We start from the raw sequence: 16,977 nt of genomic DNA on the forward strand, positions 1-16,977 counted from the left end.
TGTTTTGACTGGCTCAGAACCAGCAGCTGGTGGAATTTGGAGATGCAGCTGTCACTGTAGATTATGGGGGTTCAGAAATTGCGTATCAACAGCTGGGAAGGGGAAGATATTAGCCAGAGGGAGAAAAACTGAGTTTAGTGAACTGGCTAAAATAAAATGAATACAAATCTCAAGAGCACTACAAGAGCAGCACTGGAGAAGAAAGATGTAAATCTTACATACTGCTGACAGCTGCTTACATCTGGTGAGTGGCGAGAGGAAAAGAGTGTATTTAATTGAAAAATATGGAGGTGGAAAGAGGAAGAAGTGATTGCCTACAAGGACCTTTGAAGTTCCAGATAACAGAAGGACTACAAGTCCATTTTAATGGCCTGCAGCTATGTTCACTCTAAAGGGTCCTGAATTCTGCCTCCATTGGCATTGTAGAAAACCTGCTGCTAGGATGAGAGATGCTAGGTGCTGTATAAATAGGGAGGGAGAGACCACCCTGTTCTAAAGAGCATAGCACCCTGTCTGGGATCTAGACCTCAAAACTATACACAACCATAGAAGAAGAGTTTCCTAGCTCCTTCTTGTGTCTTCTGAACCCACCACTTCTCTTACACAGAGTACTCCACCTTCAACACCTGTCATAACTCTATACTTCCAGAGACCCTTTGTAAAAGAACTCTCTCATGCTGGACAGCAATTCTGCTTTGCAGACATATCTACCAGCAAAAGTTACTATGTCTGGCACTGATGGGCTGGCTGCCTGCTCGGGCACTTAACATGACAGTGAATCCTTCCCTCTCTACCTCTTCAGTCCAGCCCATTTGTAGTTGTAATGCACAAGTATCGAGGAATCTTCCCATGCAAACCACCTGCCACTGCCTTGACTGCTAGTCAGAGGAACACAGAGCCCAAGGATGCTGGTGGCACAGAGAAGCATGAGTCATTGCGATGGCCGAGAGGTGGAAGAGGAGAAGGTGTCGGGGAGAAAGACCTCACCGCTAGGCCAAAACCCCCAGCCGACCTCGCTACGTTTGCCCCGCAGCGGTGGTGAAAAGAGAGGAGGCCGGAGAGGTCAGCACAGGAGGGTCCTCCAGCTTCCAGCTCCTGCCACCGGTGCGGCGGGGGACCGTGGCGATGCGGGGCCGAACTTACTGCCCGAGGGCCGCCCCGGGACTGCTGGACGTCCCTGTGCAGGCAGGGTCCGTGTCAACGCCCCGGCACCGGGGCCGGCCCGGGCAGCGGTCTGTAATCCGGTTGGGGGGGATTAGCGTGGAGGTTTAAAGGCCGGAGCGGCGCGGGGAAGGGGTGCGGAGCGTCGGAGAAGAAGCGGTCGCCGCCGATCAGCGGGGCAACTCGGACGGCAGCGTGTGAGCGAGCCCAGGGGCGGGCCGGGGGCGGCCGTCCCACCGCCCCGCCACCGCGCGGCTCCGGCCCCGGCACCCTCGCTGCCCAGACGTAACCTTTTATCCTCCCTCCCTCCCTACGCGCTTTGACCGTGTAGACGATGCCAGCCATCAACATTGAGGACCTGAGCGAGAAGGACAAACTGAAAATGGAAGTGGAGCAGCTCCGGAAAGAAGTGAAGCTGGAGAGGCAGCCGGTGAGCGGACTCAGAGAAGGGGCCCGAAGCTACCCGGCCGCCGAGGCGGACGGCGGGACCTGGGCTGGAGCGGGGAGCAGCCCGTTCCAATCCGGGTGGAGGTGTGGGTTCTCATGAGGCGGCCAGGGGCACGTCGGGCGGGCGGAGCGGCCGGGGGCGGCGAGGCTGTTGGAGCCGCTCCTCCGGAGAGCCACGGCTGTTTTGGGCGGCCGCGGTTTGCGCCGATGGATCCTGCCACCCGCTTTGGGTCAGGGGCTTGGGACAGCCCTGTCGGCATAGCGCTAACGCCGCGTAGGTCCTTCTCGGGGGTGACTGTGGAGCAGGGAGGAAGGAGCGCAGCACACGCGGGACAAGCCGCTCCGAGAAGCTGGCATGGGCCCGCCGGCCGCCGCTGTTCCCGGTGTATTTGGCACCCCTTGGCTTCCCCTTCCCGCGAGTCCCTGGAGCTTAAGGCCGACACAAGTCAGCCTTGCCAGACGAGGGAGAATCACGTCGCGCTGTGTTCCCCTTCTCTGTAGATAGAACGCGCTGGGACCTGCCAGTGCCAGGGGATAGGTGCTGTGCGGCGGGGAGCAGGGCCCGCTCCCTCCCCCGGCCCGCGTCCCACGTCCCGCTTCCCGCTTCCCGTGCTGTGCAGTGCCCAACCGGAGGGCAGGAGCCAAAAACTGCCGGTGCGGAGCCGCAACCCACCTCCCTTGTCCCGCAGAAACCTTGTACATTTAGACATTAGCACTGATTGTTCGTTTCCAAAGGTGAAGTGGTTTCCAGTTAAACGTTTGCGGCTTTGTACATTTTCTATAGATGAAAGACGTGCAGAACTGATCTTGCTCCACGATGAAACTAACATTCTTTTTTTTTTCTTATTCTGCATGCCAGAAGAAGCAAACTACATCTAAATAAACTCGTCTAGTTAGGACTAAAAATATATTTTATATGTGGGAATCAGTGGCATTATTCACACTAATTACATTGCAGGTCTAGGTGTTTAGCGCTGAAAATAAGAGCCACGAAGTTATATTTAGTTGTGATTGCAAATGCTGTAGTATAGTTTAAAGCTCCAGCAGTATTGAGGGCTTGACATCGAACTGCTATAGATAGCAATATCATCCCTCAGAGAGTTACCACTCAACTGAAATTTACACTGCAGGAGCTAAAGGTTTAGAAATAACAACAACAATAATAATACTGCTGCTACTATTACTACTTTTCTACATTTTTGAAATAAACCAATATCCTGATCACTTTAGGGAAATGGATGTTTTTAATTCACCTGTAGTAAAGCACAGACAGCATGGTCAGTTTTACCAATGCACTGTAACTGTGAGAATGAAACCTATGTCGTAGTCACCACAGACAGCCTGGTCCTGCATAGACTTTGGAGCACAACTTTACTGTAGTACAAGGTGCCCCAATTTGAATGAACAGGGTTTGCAATGCACAGAAGAGTAAGACATGCAATGAGATTTGTAGGTCTAAAGGCAGCTAGATCTTCTTTTATGCACTGTTTAATTGGGAATTAATTCTGTTCTTTCTGGTGGCTTAAAGCTTAATTTTGCACAGGCCATGCTCTGTTGTCTGTGATACAGTAAGTGAATTAATTGGTTTTCTTGTTATAGTTTTACCTATGAAGTAAAATACAATTACAAAAGAAGGCAAGAGGCCTTAAATTAGAAATATTTATCATCTAGTGGCCTGGCCAACAGCTGGTTCCTGCTGCTGACTCTGCACAGCTGTGCCACTGCAGGGACTGCGGGTAGAAAGGGAGGAGTTTCGTGACAGAGCAGGAGTGTGTCCTCAGGCATGTCAGGTATTCGAGGACCTAAGGACAGTTTCTACCGACACAGGAAAAGGAAGCAAGAGATGCACATAGACAAGGAACCTCTGGAGCTTGTGAGGCTCGTTTGTGTGCTCTGCATCTCCCCAGATAGTTACTTCATGTGCTCGTGTCTCACTGAACAAAATCTGAACACAATCCTACTCCACATAACCTCCAGGCAGGTTATGTGCAGGCTTACATACATCGGTGCTAGTTTGCTATGAAGGCCATGCAAAGTGTTTATGTGTATTATGTTCTCTAACACAATAGGCCGTTTAATTAACTATTGTTCCAAATAACCCCTGGTAACCTCTAAGAATATTGTCTTTTGCAGTCAGGTCTTTATTCTCATCCAAGATGCATCGTTGCTATAGTAGAACCACAAAGAATTTGTATTACTGCTGAATGTTTTGCTTGGGAAAAACACGAAAGCCATAAATACTTTGAAGCTGAATTGAAAGTTACTGACCCTTAAACCACTGATCATAAGTCATGCTGATGTTGAGGGAGAGTGTGATCCACAGCTTAATAAAACTACATTGGCTAATTAAGAAGAGTGTAAGTTTAATTATGCAGCAGCTGCTGTTCCAAGTGGCATATGCAGTCCCAAAGCTACTCACATGTTCTGTGAATATCAGGCCATAGCCTGATAAAAAAAGAGGAAGGAAGCTGAGTCTGCATGTGCTTAGTGCTATCTCTGTGGTCAGATGTTTTATGCTTGGTGGGAAGGTAAATGAGAAAGAAGGATGTGAATTCAAAGGTTTCCTCCTCCAATTTGTGTTAACTCCGGTCGTAACACAGCTACTTCTCTGTTTTTTCCCCTCGAGGTGTCCAAGTGCTCCGAAGAGATCAAGAACTACATCGAGGAGCGGTCGGGAGAGGACCCGCTGGTGAAGGGTGTTCCCGAGGACAAGAACCCCTTCAAGGAGAAGGGAGGCTGTGTCATCGCTTAGGGAAACGGCTCCCGCGCCTGCCTCCGGAGCAGACTTTGCTCCTGTACCCCTACGGAGTCACTAGCGTGTCCCCACTGCCGCCGGTCCGTGTTGAACGAGCACAGGAGCGGATTTATTTTCATTTTCTGTTTTCCTTACAAAAATACAGAAACCCACCCGAAAGCTGCCGAGACCCGCGCCGGCCGCTCGGCAGGGACGGCTGTGCTCCGCTCCCCGGCGGGGCCAGCTCCTGTCCTGCGCGGGCCCCTTTCGCCGCCCGCTTGTCAGTCGCTTCATGGCTGTTCGTTGGCATTAAAGAAAACCTGCCCGTAACCCGAGAGCTCCCATGGCTTGCTGCGGGGCAGAGGAGCGGGAGGAGGGAGGGGACGGGGCGGGGCTGGCCAGGGACTGCTAGGGCGACCCGGTCCAGCGGGACCGACAGCTGCCCTCGGCCTTGCTCTTGGAGCGGGACAAGGTTTAGCAGCCCTCCGCCTTGCTCTTGGAGCAGGACAGGCTTTGGCAGCCCTCGGCCTTGCCTTTGGAGCGGGACCGGTCGCGGCGGCCATGGCGCTGCGGGGCGGCGGGCGCTGGGTGCGCTTGGGCTCGGCCCTGCGCGGAGGCAGCTCGGGGCCGCGGCACGGTGGTGACACCCCGCAGCACCGCGACCTGCGGGCAGCCCTCAGGAAGGTACCGACGGGGGATCCGGGGAGCGGCGGGCCCGTGGGGCACCCAGCCGCGCCGCCCTGCGCAGGGAGAGCTGGCCAGAGCAAGGGCAGCGAGCAGCCCGGAACGGCTCGCAGTGTGCTTAGATAAGTACACTTCCCGCTGCCAGTGCCAGGAACGGAACTGCGTGTCCCATGCCTGTGACCCGCGAGAAGGCAGAGCCCTCCCCTGCGTGTGCTGCCCCGGGTGGAGCGGGGCGGGCTCGGTCCGGCAGATCGAGCGGTGCCAGCCCACCCCGGGTGCCACCGGTCACTTGCCCCCGCTCTAGAGGGGAGCAATGGGAGGCTCCTGTAAAACTAAATCATAAATCCAGAGGAAAGGAGGCACTTCTGGTAAGGTAACGTGTAAATTGAATGCCAAATGGCAGTGTACAAATAACAATACTGCTGGCGAACTCTGTGTAATCCCATCAGCCAGGTCACTGTCAGCTGTAGAACACCATGGTATGATCAAGAGCACCTGCCAAAGCCTGAAAACCAGCCACGGTGGCGGCAGGGAGCCCTGGCGGGTGTCCGCTACCGGGCCGGGGCAGCGGTGTCTCGGAGACATCCACCTTTAAATTACGAACCGGTGAGAAAAGTGCTGAAGCTGAGTAACTGCTGCAAGGAGTAAGCAGCGTTCTTGTGGCAACCACGTAAGAGCAAACCCTATGTGACTTCAGATGAAGGCGTTAGGGGGTGTAAGGACTTGTCCCAGATTTACCTGTAGATAAGTTTACAAGTTCTATCTGGTACTGCAGTGCTCTGCTGTAGTTTTTTTTTTAAACAGTATCATCTGGATTGCCCGATACTGACTCTTTTTTACATGAGTTTGGAGCTGTGCTGTCTTACCTTTCACAGATGTTTTCAAAAATTACTTTCAGAATCTTATATTTCTGTTGATAAATTTAACTTTTCCCCAATTTCACCTCTTCCCCAATTCACTGTGTACAAAAGATAGTGATTTCTGAGTCATGTGACGTTTGCCTCTGGTTTCGGTTTTTTAAACATTAACTTTCACACTTCCAGTGCTAAAATATCCCCTAACCAATTTAATTAATAGGATTTTCTATCACTGAGACCTGTTTTAATTTGTTTTCATTGAGCTTTAGGAGTTGTGAGTTCATTTTCTGTTTAGAAAAAAGAAACCTGAGTAATAAGGGAAAGAGATGCATGACCAGTCAGTTTCTTAGTAAATTAGTTTCACTGATCTAAATTCCTGGACCCTTTGCAAAACAGAAATAAGACGCCAGAGAAAGAATCAGTAGAAGAAGCTGGAAATGAAACCTCTTCTCCCCCCTGGATTAATAGTGCAGAATGATGTAGCTAATGCCAGTGTCAAATTTGCTCTGATCCCATCTGGAAGGAGCCTCCGTATACCTGTGTGTCTGCAGAACTGTCTGCCTGATGAACTTGTTCCCTTCATGCTGCTCCCCATTACCTCCCTGGGTACTTACTACAAGTGCATTAATGAAAATCAGTGTCCTGAAACACAGAGGACAAGGCCAGGCATTGTGAAGACAGTGACTGGGAAGATTTTTAAAAGACCTGTTTCTTTGTCCCAGTTAAGGCACACATTGTATTGTATTTCATATGTTCACAGCTGTTTGTTTACTGAGGGATGAGATGAAGGGTGGGGGAATTATTACTGCCAGCTGATGCAGCGTTGGCTTTTCTGCTGTGACACAAAGCAATTTTTTTTACAAAACCTTTCCCCTCCCTTGTTTTTATGCCCCCTACACCTCTTGAAGTGCAGCTAACAGCATGCACTACCTTGCTGGGTTCAGCGTGGACAATTGCATCATGGGCTAAGAAGGAAGGTAGCGCCGCATTTATTACATAAAACCGTATGATGAATATATTGTACAAGAAATCACAGTAGGCAACATAAACCTGATTTTTTAATTGTTCTGTATTTTAAAAAATGCTCATGTAGCATTTGTTTTTAATTTAATCATATAGGAAAAAAAAGAAACATCACTAGTTTATGTCAAATCCAGTCTGATTCTGTTAACCCAAAGCTTCTAGCAATCGGTGTTGTAGTTTAAGTTAAGCCTGTCCCCAGTGATAGAATAAACTGAAAAATAAAGACTTTGAAGAGAATGACCGCTCAGGATCTGCAACACATTTTAAGTATACCTGTTATGTAATCTGTGGAAGTCTTTCCATTAGCTAAATCCAGATGCCACTACCAGAGAAATCTGAGAAACGAGCAGTGCAATTCTGTGAGTGAGAGCTGTGATTTTTTTCCTCCACTAATTTTATTTTTTAGTACATTAAGTTAGTGTATTTTAAATGATCTATAATTTTCCAATTGTTCTGAGCAGGATGAGGAAGAGACTCTAATCCAGGGGCCTGTTTTTAGCAAGGGCATTGAAATGACCCTGTGAGTGGTTTCCTTTACAACTTTATAGGTCCCCACCCTTCCTCTTTGAAATCAAAAATGTAACTTTTCCTTAACTTGTTGCACAATGCTTGCCATGCTCTGATATCCTACCGCTTGCTGTAGTAATGAAATTACAATATAACTGGTTTGAAGGAAAAGTATTTAACGTCTTCTGGATGTGTATTCATAACAGTTTTCATATACACACATGCTGTCCATTTTTCTTTTTCTCTGGTATAGTGGTAAGAAGGTCTGGGAAATAGGGAAATTTGGCACATATTTTGCTGCAGTTGAATGTAATGTAAATGACATTTTATGCCCAGTGGTGACTGGATCTAGTTACACTGTGTTGTGTGTCTGTAGGATGAGGATTTTCCCCATGACAATGAGACTCCACTGAAGGACACTGCTACCTTATTTACCACTCTTGGCTTGTATGTCATGAGTTTCTGTTTACTACTATATGTAATTTCACAAGAATTAATGCTCTTCCATATTAGTGCATGCAGGGTCTGAATTAAATATTGACATATGCTTTCGCTTTCTGGTAAAATTACTGTAATTTCTCTGTCAAAATAATATGACTCTTTCTGACCACCTGAAAAATACTGAAGGGTGACCACTATTGTCACTGGAGCACCTTGGATGGAGTTGGCTTATTTATCTTTGTAACAAATCACAAACCCCTGTCACAGAACAGCAAAGGAATAAGTTGTTGATATTACAAATAAATCACTTAAAAGTTAGTTTCTCACTAAGATAAGAGGGAGAAAAGAGACAGCTAAATCTGAAAAATGCATGACCGACACATGTAATTTTAAAACCTAATCTATCATGCACCTGAAGTAAAAGTTGCAGGAGAACAGTTTAATGTGACATTGGTAAGGCTCACAGAGTCTGTACTGCATGCCCTTCTATCTAAGGGAAGCAAAATGTATTCCCATATTAGGGGGAATTTGAAATAGCCTTTGTCAACTTGTGTCTGACAGAAAAATCATACAAATATTTAAGGGCTAATCCTCTTGCTGGTGCCAAGAACTTTTGGTGGCAATTTAACAGAGAAAAAACCTTTATAATTGAATTTTGTTGTTTTGGGAAGAGTCAGCTGAGATATACCACTGTAATAAGAGAGACCATTCAGTACATACATTAGTGCCCTACCAAGAGTTCCTTTTAAATCAGTGCAGAAGAGTAAGAAGAAAAAAAAATGGTCTTCAGCATATTCAAGCAAGCTCTATAACAAGGTTTTTGTGATAATAGGAACAATGTCACTTACTGTACAAATGCTTCATTGTGTAGCAAAAATGCAGAAAAGGCAATTTTGTAAGCAGTGCTCCTATTTGTTTCTTGGTGTCACAATAGTGGATACATCTGAGATTGCAGTTGTTGTGTTCAACCACTAGCTTTTTATCCTACCCCATATTAAGGCTAGAACAAATTCCCACTGCATCTAATTAGACTTTTTGAGAGCATCTTTTAGTGTAACTGTGCTTAAGGGATATTTTTGTGGCTCAGGTCTAGCTGTTATATTGCTTTATCATTGCCACATCTCATTAGATTAGGCTATTCAGTTACACAATTCCAACAACTAAAATTGTGTCTTAATAAGTAGTTTAATACTGAGCAAACATCTGGAGTTTATATAGGTTTTGCCATGACTGTTCAGATGTGATGGTGTGGGCCACAGTGAGATAATTTGTATTATTCATGCAGGGAGGTAACGCAAAGTCAGGAGGACTCAAATCCCAACATCCCAGCCTCTTGTAGGAATTACACTGTAGTTCAACTCAGCATCTCTGTGTTAAAAAGTATGAGTTGCAGGAGCAAAACAAATGGTCACTTGCTCAGTTCTATACTGCCTTCACAACTCAATACAAGTAGTCTGGATACTATACAAAAGGTCAGAGCTCCCAGTTGCCCAAAAGCCTTGTCCAAGATCAGTGACCGTATTGGCCCAGCACAGAGTTTTTGCTCTCATGGGACTACCTTGGTTTAAATGCACCTGCTCTCAGATCCCAGGAATAGCCATTGCCCTCAGCACTCACTAATTTTGGAATCCTCCCTTTACTGCCATATTCTTGGATGGGCACTTGAAGGGCTTCTGGTTGGGGGAGTACAGGATCTGCCAACATACTCAGTTTTGCAAGGAGGGATTTGCCTTTGCAACTTTTCTTTGGAAGAAGAACACAGGGAGGGAGAAGTGGCTGGCTAGGATCATATGGGTTTCTCCCTAGCTGGAGTTGTTATTTCAGCATCTCATTCCTCAGGAAAAGGTTAAGCTGGGCTTGGCTCCAGGGTCTTGGGTTGGACCTTTCATTTTCTTAGTAAAGAGATGATGATGTGTGCCCTCTGTTTCAGCAATGGGCTCCCAGAGGTGCCAGCTCCCAGATCTGTGCCAACAAATGTACACAGGGTGGATAGCAGCACATGCTTCTGCACCCCTGGAAGTCTTTTAGGATTTATGCTTTTGTTATGTGTTGGCAAAAACTCTGTGGTTCATTCAAGTTTTGGATTTTTTGGTTTCCTGAAGGAAAAACTTTAGCCAGATGTATGGGATCAAAAGATAATCAGTATTCAAATTTCTGAACCAGCAATTGGCTTTGGTTTATGTATTAGTTGTGTTGCAAGGAACTGTGTTGCAGTGAAAGGGAAGAAACACAATGATTTAAACAGAGGCGTGTCCAGTTACTGGCAAGTGAATAGATCAGGCAAAATTGCATAATACTTACAAACTGCATGCTATTTTTTCCATGAAAAACCAAATTTTGTAAAAGTAGATGAAGACAGGTATGTTTCATTACAGAATGAGTAGCTGCCAGCTCTTATGTTATAGGGTTTTTGTTCCATTATTTTTTTTTTACTCTGAGAAAGGGAAGATTTCATTTAGTAACACTTTGTATTTGCTGATCTCTGCAGTCTTTGGTATCCAGTGCTCTAGCAGATTGCGTGATTATTTTTTTGCCTGTGGCACAGCTTTATTGAGAGTACAAAAGGAGCTGAGGTGCTCTAATTAAACAGTTCTAAATACATATCTTCCCATTTCAGCCTTATATTTTTCAGCTATTAGGAAAATTTTCTGGGTTTTTTTCCCCCTTATATAAGATTACTGAATATTGGTTTAAAATCCACTGGAAGCTTCTCTTAAAGCTCAGCTCTGGCCACAGCTATGTGCAATGCCAGTGGAGAAACCCAGATGTGAGCCAGGCCTGTTCACCCTTGCTTTACAGCAATGAACAGAGAAGTAGAAGTATCCTAAAGATACCCCGTGCACTAGTGATGATGTATTATCTGCCCCTTTGAACTGGCTTTATAGTGCTAAGCTGGAATAACATTTTTCCTTAATGTCTCAAGCTTATATACTGCCAACAGGAAAAAGAAAAAAGCGAAACAACCAGAAATATCTATGTGTTTACAACTAAATGCACACACATACACAGAGTAGATTGAGGAGGAGTTATTTGTAACTTAGTGTGGTTGCCTTTTACTTTGTTCTGTCAAGTGCTTAGTATATTTACAAGCAAAATAAAAGATCACCAATGCAGTCTGTGGAAAAGGAGCATGGTGAGCTTAAGTGTCTGCCATGGTGACCATGCTCAGCCAGGTGCGGTCCTCACCTTATCTCTCTCTAATCCTACCAAGGCAACGGGACTGACAAAATGTTTAAATAAAGTAGGTGGAACTATTATTTTGCTTTTCAATGTCTGTTCAGTTTTGTTTTAGGTATGGAATTAAAAAAAAAAAAGGAAATATAATTGGATTTTACTTGGCTTTCATTTTTTATTCTCAGTGATATCTTCCAGCTGGCTTGAAGTGTCCTTTTCATCTGGTGTATTTTTTCACAGTGTGGGTCACATCTTGTCCTGCAGGCACCATTTAGAGCAGCTGGGTTCTGCACATAAAGTGCATGAAAAGTTGAGGAGACCACATGCTTTAAAAGCTTAAGTCAAAATTACTTAATTTTTTGTTCTTTATTTTAATTATCTGGATATTCTGCTTTTAGGACTTTTTTTCCTGCCACATGTTTTTCACAGGGTCATGAAACAGATGTCTACTCTTAAAACGAACTTTTTCAGTTCAATGCCATATCTTAGTGGAAAGCATTTTCTTGGCTTGTTTTTCAGCAACAGTCCAATGACAACTCAGAGTAGAGAAGTTTCCATATCATCACTGAGACCCAGTCCCAAATCCATTACCCAAATATGGCAAATTCTTCATTGGCAGCTCTTGTAAACAATCATTTGTCCAAGTGTCACAATGCATGTTTGGCTGGGTAGTCAACTGTGAATATACAATAAGAGGTGCAGAATGCCAGATCTTCTACATTATGGCCAAGGGAGAGACTTTCCTTCTTTCTGTAAATGGGAGAAGTGCTTTGGCAGCATCTAGGATGTTTGCTACCTTGACAGGATGCCTTGCACAGCCGTGAGTTATATTTTACAGATTTCCTACATAAGTTGCTACTAACAATAATGTATGTTTTATAAGAGAAGAATGAGAGCTATCCCATTTGTTTCAATTAGTATTAAAAAACCCAAACCAACACAACAGCAAAAACCCAACAGAACAGCCCCCCACAAACAAAACCTAAACAAAACTCCCAAACAACTCCCTCCCTCCCCTTCACTCCCCCCAATAAAACAAACTCAAGAAAACAATCCCCAGGAAAGAGTCCTGCAAAACTTCCTGGAGACCTTTGCCCAGTGATGGTGATGCATCCTGAAAGAGGAAGCAGTAGGCTGCAACTTTGCTCTCTGGATCACTGCAGACTTCAGGCAAGCTCACAATACTGGATTCTAGTTGCCAGAAGAAAGTGCACTGAATAACTTTGTATGAGCAGACAAGGTTACTGTTGCAAGCAACGTTTTCTGACAGCTGTATGGTTAAATCATATTTGTTTAATTCTTTTTTTTAACTTGTTATGGCCTTTTAAGTCACATATTGCCTCTCTTTCTGCACCCAATGTCATCAGAGCCTGAACGATTGCCTCTTCTGCTAAGGCATCAACTGTGCCAGGTCCAGGCTTGCTGCCACTGTGCTGGGTGACTCCGGCACCTGAGCAGCTCCTGACTTCTGCTAGGCTCTCCTAGCATGTGTCATGGGAAGTGGAAGCACAGAAGAAGCTACCACCCATCCTGCCAGCACTGAGGGGGCCTCACAAGTGCAGGACCTGTTTTTGCCCACTATGTGCCATACATACTCTCATCAGTGAGGTGCCAGGGCAGAAGCTCAGTCTCTCCAGTCTCTCTAATAGGTAGCAGCTACAAGGAGCTGATCTCTTTTTCACTCACCTGGATTCTCCCTGGTTCTGTCTCAGTCTCCTTCCCTGCACCCTTTCCCTACCTTTCTGAAGAGTATTACTGGCAAAGGATTGACCACCAAACTTTGTTTAGGGATTTGGAAGAGTTATGAGGGAGCCAAAGAGGGCTGTGGCCTCCAACCTCAGGAGTGAGAAGAAATGAGCAATATATGGTGGAAACGTCATTCAGGTGTACAAGGGATGCATGCCTTGTGGAGGCTCAGATGGAGATCAGCATGTGGGAAGTGTGCAGCTGCTGTTTAGATTCTTAAGGTCCTCCTGGTGAGCAGCTGGGAAGACTTGAATAGGCTGCACACATGGCCAGCCAGGAGCTCACCAGTGTAATCCTGGTTGCTCTTGACCTGTGGGGTGGATTTTGGTGTCCAGGTTTGGTAGCACCCACGGGTGGCCCCTTTTTTAAGAATTCAATTAATTGCTTTCAAGATTCATCATCGTACTAATAGTGTGCTGAAATATGCTACCACTATACAGTCTTATAAGGTGTAGACACAAGAGGTATTGTGTTTAGAAGTGTTATGGCCTTTAATTTCTAGTTTGAATGCATGATGGAAGGTAAACTTGCTGGGTGAATAATGAAAAAAATGATTAGTTGATGAAAGGGCATCTGTACATGCTCTCAGTACCCAAATTAATTCAATTACAGTTTCTACTATAGTAGAATGCATTTATTGTAGAATGCAGTGAGAATTAAATGACCATTGTTAATGTTTCTGGTTGCCTGTAGCTACAACATCAATACAGAATACTGAGAATCATGTGAAGGAAACCCCCCAAATGTGCATTTTTGTTACTTTTCTCATTTAAATAGTATAATAAATCCCAATGGAAAATAGTAAAAACATGCGACTATCTGGCAGTGACTTGGAGGGAGATTTTCATTGCTCTGTTTTAAAGACAAATTGCAATAATCCATTTTTTAAAAATCTGAATTTCTGTCTCTGTCCCCTGGACAACCCTGCCACTGCATTTCACCATTCCTGGACAGGAAGTAACAGGTGCTGTTTTCACAAATATTTGTCAAGACTATTTTTAATGAAAACACATTTGTATTTTCTTACTGTCATTCAACAAGTGAGTTTGTTGGCTCAACCTGTTTCCGACTGGGCAAATATCCACCGTGTTTTTTGAGATAATTCAGAGCTGATATCAGCCCTTTGGCTGTTTTTTGGAGGTTGCTCAGAGAGGAGCCCGAGCTCTTGATGGGATAGAGGCTAAACCAGACTGCCTCCAGAGTCTAGTCCTTTAGGTTTGCATCTTCATTGTTCAGATGAAGCAGCCTGAGAAAAACACCAGTTTCATACATGAGACTTACTGTGCCCTCAGTGTCAGGAAAATAACAGAACTTCTGTTGTGGTTTACGGGTGCTTTATCAGCAAGTGGGAAAGTTATATGGCTCCTAAATCAACTTTGCATCCCTAATGGCATTGAGATTTTGCCAGCTAGATCAAGTGGAAAGATATCCTTTGTACACATCTGTAGTATCCAGTGCTAAGTATTTCTAGTGGTAGGAGTTTTAGATCTTGTTATAGTTGGTATTCTAGTGATGCAATTCTAAATGCTGACACCCATGATTTCTATGTTTTTCATGATAAATCATATATATATAAATAGACCAGCTGCTACATGCTGCCAAAATCTCACTTCTGTATATTTTCCGAACACTGCATATATACCTTATGCTTTAATTTAAGGTGCCCACATAATATGTGTCTGCTGTTCAAGTGTGAAATATTTCTCTGGGAGCACAGATGTGAGGAAGTTGCTGAAGCCAAGGGAAGGGACAGATGTAATGGTTGTGAGTACGGTACTGTTTGACCTCTCTTCAGCAATGTTTTAAGCACATGTGTAATTGCTAGTGTGCCTTCACTCGTTGCTGACTTGACTCTTTGAAAATACTGTCATTTCCATTTCTCTTTCATAGGAAGGAATGATAATATCCAGTAATCAGTGCTGAAGAATCAGCCTGTTGAGCAGTACTGCAATTCTCTGGCAATATGGATTATGTTTCTATGTGGTAGTACAACAGGAAGGTTTTGCACCAATCCCCTTATGATTATAAAATAGCATGTGTGTGGTTTTTGAAAGCAGTTTGTCACTTAAAAGCTTTTGACAGGACCCATTTATTCTTTGTAAAAATAAAATTGATGGTCAAATGGCTAAGAAAAAACTGTGGCTATCAGTATCTGGACTGTGCCATTTATTTTTTCTTCAGTTTAGAGGCATACAGGATTTGTGGTTTTTGCAGTGAGGTTATCTTTGGGATTTTTTGTTGTGTCATGCAAAGCAGATCTTGTTTTACTCAACATGGCAAACTTCACCTGGTCATAATTCAGCTCTGTTAAACAATTTGAATTTTACTCAGAGGCACGGGAACAAGCAGGTTATAATTTACAGAAATCATGTCTTAGTCATTCTTCCAACTTTGTTGAACTTCAAAGGTAGCTTTGTATGTAGGCTGTGAAACACTTGGGCCAGTACCAGCTGTAACAAGCATAAAACTCTGTTAGTACATTCACGTCGTATTTTTGCCAAGATCCATCAAATCACTGGGAAAACTTTATGTATTTCATAACCTTTTTCAGGCATTTCCCTGGATCTTACCTGATAGTCATTTCCAGATATTATTACAGTCAAAGAGGTGTTTCACCCACTGTAACAACATCGAGGGTCAGGATCTTAGGATCTGAACGTCTAGGATATAGCAATATAGAAGTGAAATGTGAGCTCTCCTAGACAGTGTTCTGGTATTTCGTTACTATTGAACAAGAGGTCTAGGTTAATCAACATAAGAGAGGGAGAGAGATGACTATTACTGAATGAGTTGAACATCTAGTATAATATTTTTTCTGAATTTTCTGAGAGAAGTGAAAAGGTGATTTTTCTGTTATGAGCATTGAAGTGTGCTTATTTCTGTGGCCAACTGGAAGGCAGAAAGGAATCATATATGGGGTGAAATTCTCCAAAGAATGTGCAATAAATAGATAGTTTGGAAGAAGGTTCTGCAGGGTCTCAAGAACACAGCAGTCTGGGAGGGAGAGTTTTCTATTTCCAACTCAAGAAATAGCACCACAGGACTTGTTTATTTAGTGTGGAAAGAAGACTAAGAGGAGGAAAGTACTTGAAAAAATAAAGTGTCTCTTCACGAAACATAGTAGCAGTAAAATTGTGATCACAGGTGAAAAACATTACCTTTCTATTGGGAGCTGGTGTTTGGCTTGGTAGGGTTTGGTTTTGGGGAAGGATGTTTCCTTTCAGATCCCCCTGTGCAGGCTGACCCAAGTGTGTAGTGCACTTGGCTGTGTGGCAGAAGAAACCTGTGTGAACTCTTGGTTTGACCGGTGAAGGTAGATAGAGATGTTCAGGATACTACTGACTCCTTTTGAGAGTTACCAAACTGCATCTGCCTCACACTGGGCTGGTAGGCAGCAAAAATGCAACTGCCCATTTCACTCCCTTTTCATGGCTGTGGAAGTCTGGGATTTCGTGGAGTGAAACATCCAGCCTTTGTGCTCTGAAACCTGAAAGTGTTACTGAATGTAGTGGCTGTATTCCGGATGTGTTTTGCTTGCAGCAGCTGGATGGGAAGACAGCAGCAGGAATACAGCAAGGACAAGTAGCCAGACTTTTGGAAGGTGTGCAGCAGTAGCACAGTCAAGAGTTGCTGAGGGAATATTATAAACTCTGGAAGAAGACGCTATTTTTCCAGTATGTGTTCTGGAAAAATATTAGATCCTGGGGAAGTCTAAATACAGACTGGACCTAAGTGTCCTGAACAGCACTGACTTCTTTGAGAGTGTTTCAGGTAAAGGGAGAGGAAATGAAGTCTCTCCTACTTGCCTGTCTTGGCACTGTGCATGGTCATTGCGAACAGATCATCAACCTTTTTTGGCAACATCTCTTTGAGGATAATCCAGATTTCCCTTCCTGTTGCTTTCTAGAAACTGTACCCAAAAAGGTAACAAATGGTGAGGGGAAATTGCCATTTTCATAGACCGTGGAGAGGCTTAAACCAGTCCTGGTGGCTTCCTGTTTTAGTAGTTGTAATTGGTAAAAGAATTATTTGTATTTTCCTCATTAAGTCTGTTGCAATAGTTGTGGATGGGTCGAGAATAAAATATCCAAAAGGAAGTAAGAAAATAATGGTCTTTCAAAATCTTTCCTGTACCTTTCTCTTTTCTGCTTAAATTACAGTTTTTATACAAAAGTTCTCAAAGGTGTCTGTGTAGGAAAGTCT

General features: G+C 44.4%; 2 protein-coding genes across 5 annotated transcripts in view; both read left to right on the forward strand.

Moving 5' to 3' along the window:
• The first annotated feature begins 1,221 nt into the window (after nucleotides 1–1,221).
• On the forward strand, nucleotides 1,222–4,672 carry LOC139674421 (guanine nucleotide-binding protein G(I)/G(S)/G(O) subunit gamma-11). The gene is made up of 3 exons (XM_071560724.1): nucleotides 1,222–1,358; nucleotides 1,493–1,591; nucleotides 4,235–4,672. The coding sequence occupies exons 2-3, from the start codon at nucleotides 1,496–1,498 to the stop codon at nucleotides 4,358–4,360; spliced, it is 222 nt and encodes a 73-aa protein (XP_071416825.1). The 5' UTR covers nucleotides 1,222–1,358; nucleotides 1,493–1,495; the 3' UTR covers nucleotides 4,361–4,672.
• Nucleotides 4,673–4,734: 62 nt separating this feature from the next.
• Nucleotides 4,735–16,977, forward strand: part of LOC139674418 (probable acyl-CoA dehydrogenase 6) — a 76,929-nt gene continuing 64,686 nt past the window's right edge. The window contains exon 1 of one of the 4 annotated variants that reach the window (XM_071560720.1): nucleotides 4,735–5,026. In XM_071560720.1, the coding sequence (XP_071416821.1) occupies nucleotides 4,904–5,026 (123 nt within the window). In that variant the 5' untranslated portion in view covers nucleotides 4,735–4,903. Of the gene's footprint in view, nucleotides 5,027–5,095; nucleotides 5,395–16,977 lie in introns of those variants that run through there. The other 3 variants (XM_071560719.1, XM_071560718.1, XM_071560717.1) reach the window with 3 other exon arrangements.

This window comes from Pithys albifrons, chromosome 7, assembly GCF_047495875.1.
Source record: "Pithys albifrons albifrons isolate INPA30051 chromosome 7, PitAlb_v1, whole genome shotgun sequence".
Lineage (NCBI taxonomy): Eukaryota > Metazoa > Chordata > Aves > Passeriformes > Thamnophilidae > Pithys > Pithys albifrons.

Bases quoted from the DNA above. Each gene is read 5' to 3' on its own strand.
- LOC139674421 (XM_071560724.1), top strand. From the start codon at position 1,496: ATGCCAGCCATCAACATTGAGGACCTGAGCGAGAAGGACAAACTGAAA. The intron at 1,592-4,234 runs GTGAGCGGACTC...TTTCCCCTCGAG, and splicing joins TGAAGCTGGAGAGGCAGCCG to GTGTCCAAGTGCTCCGAAGA.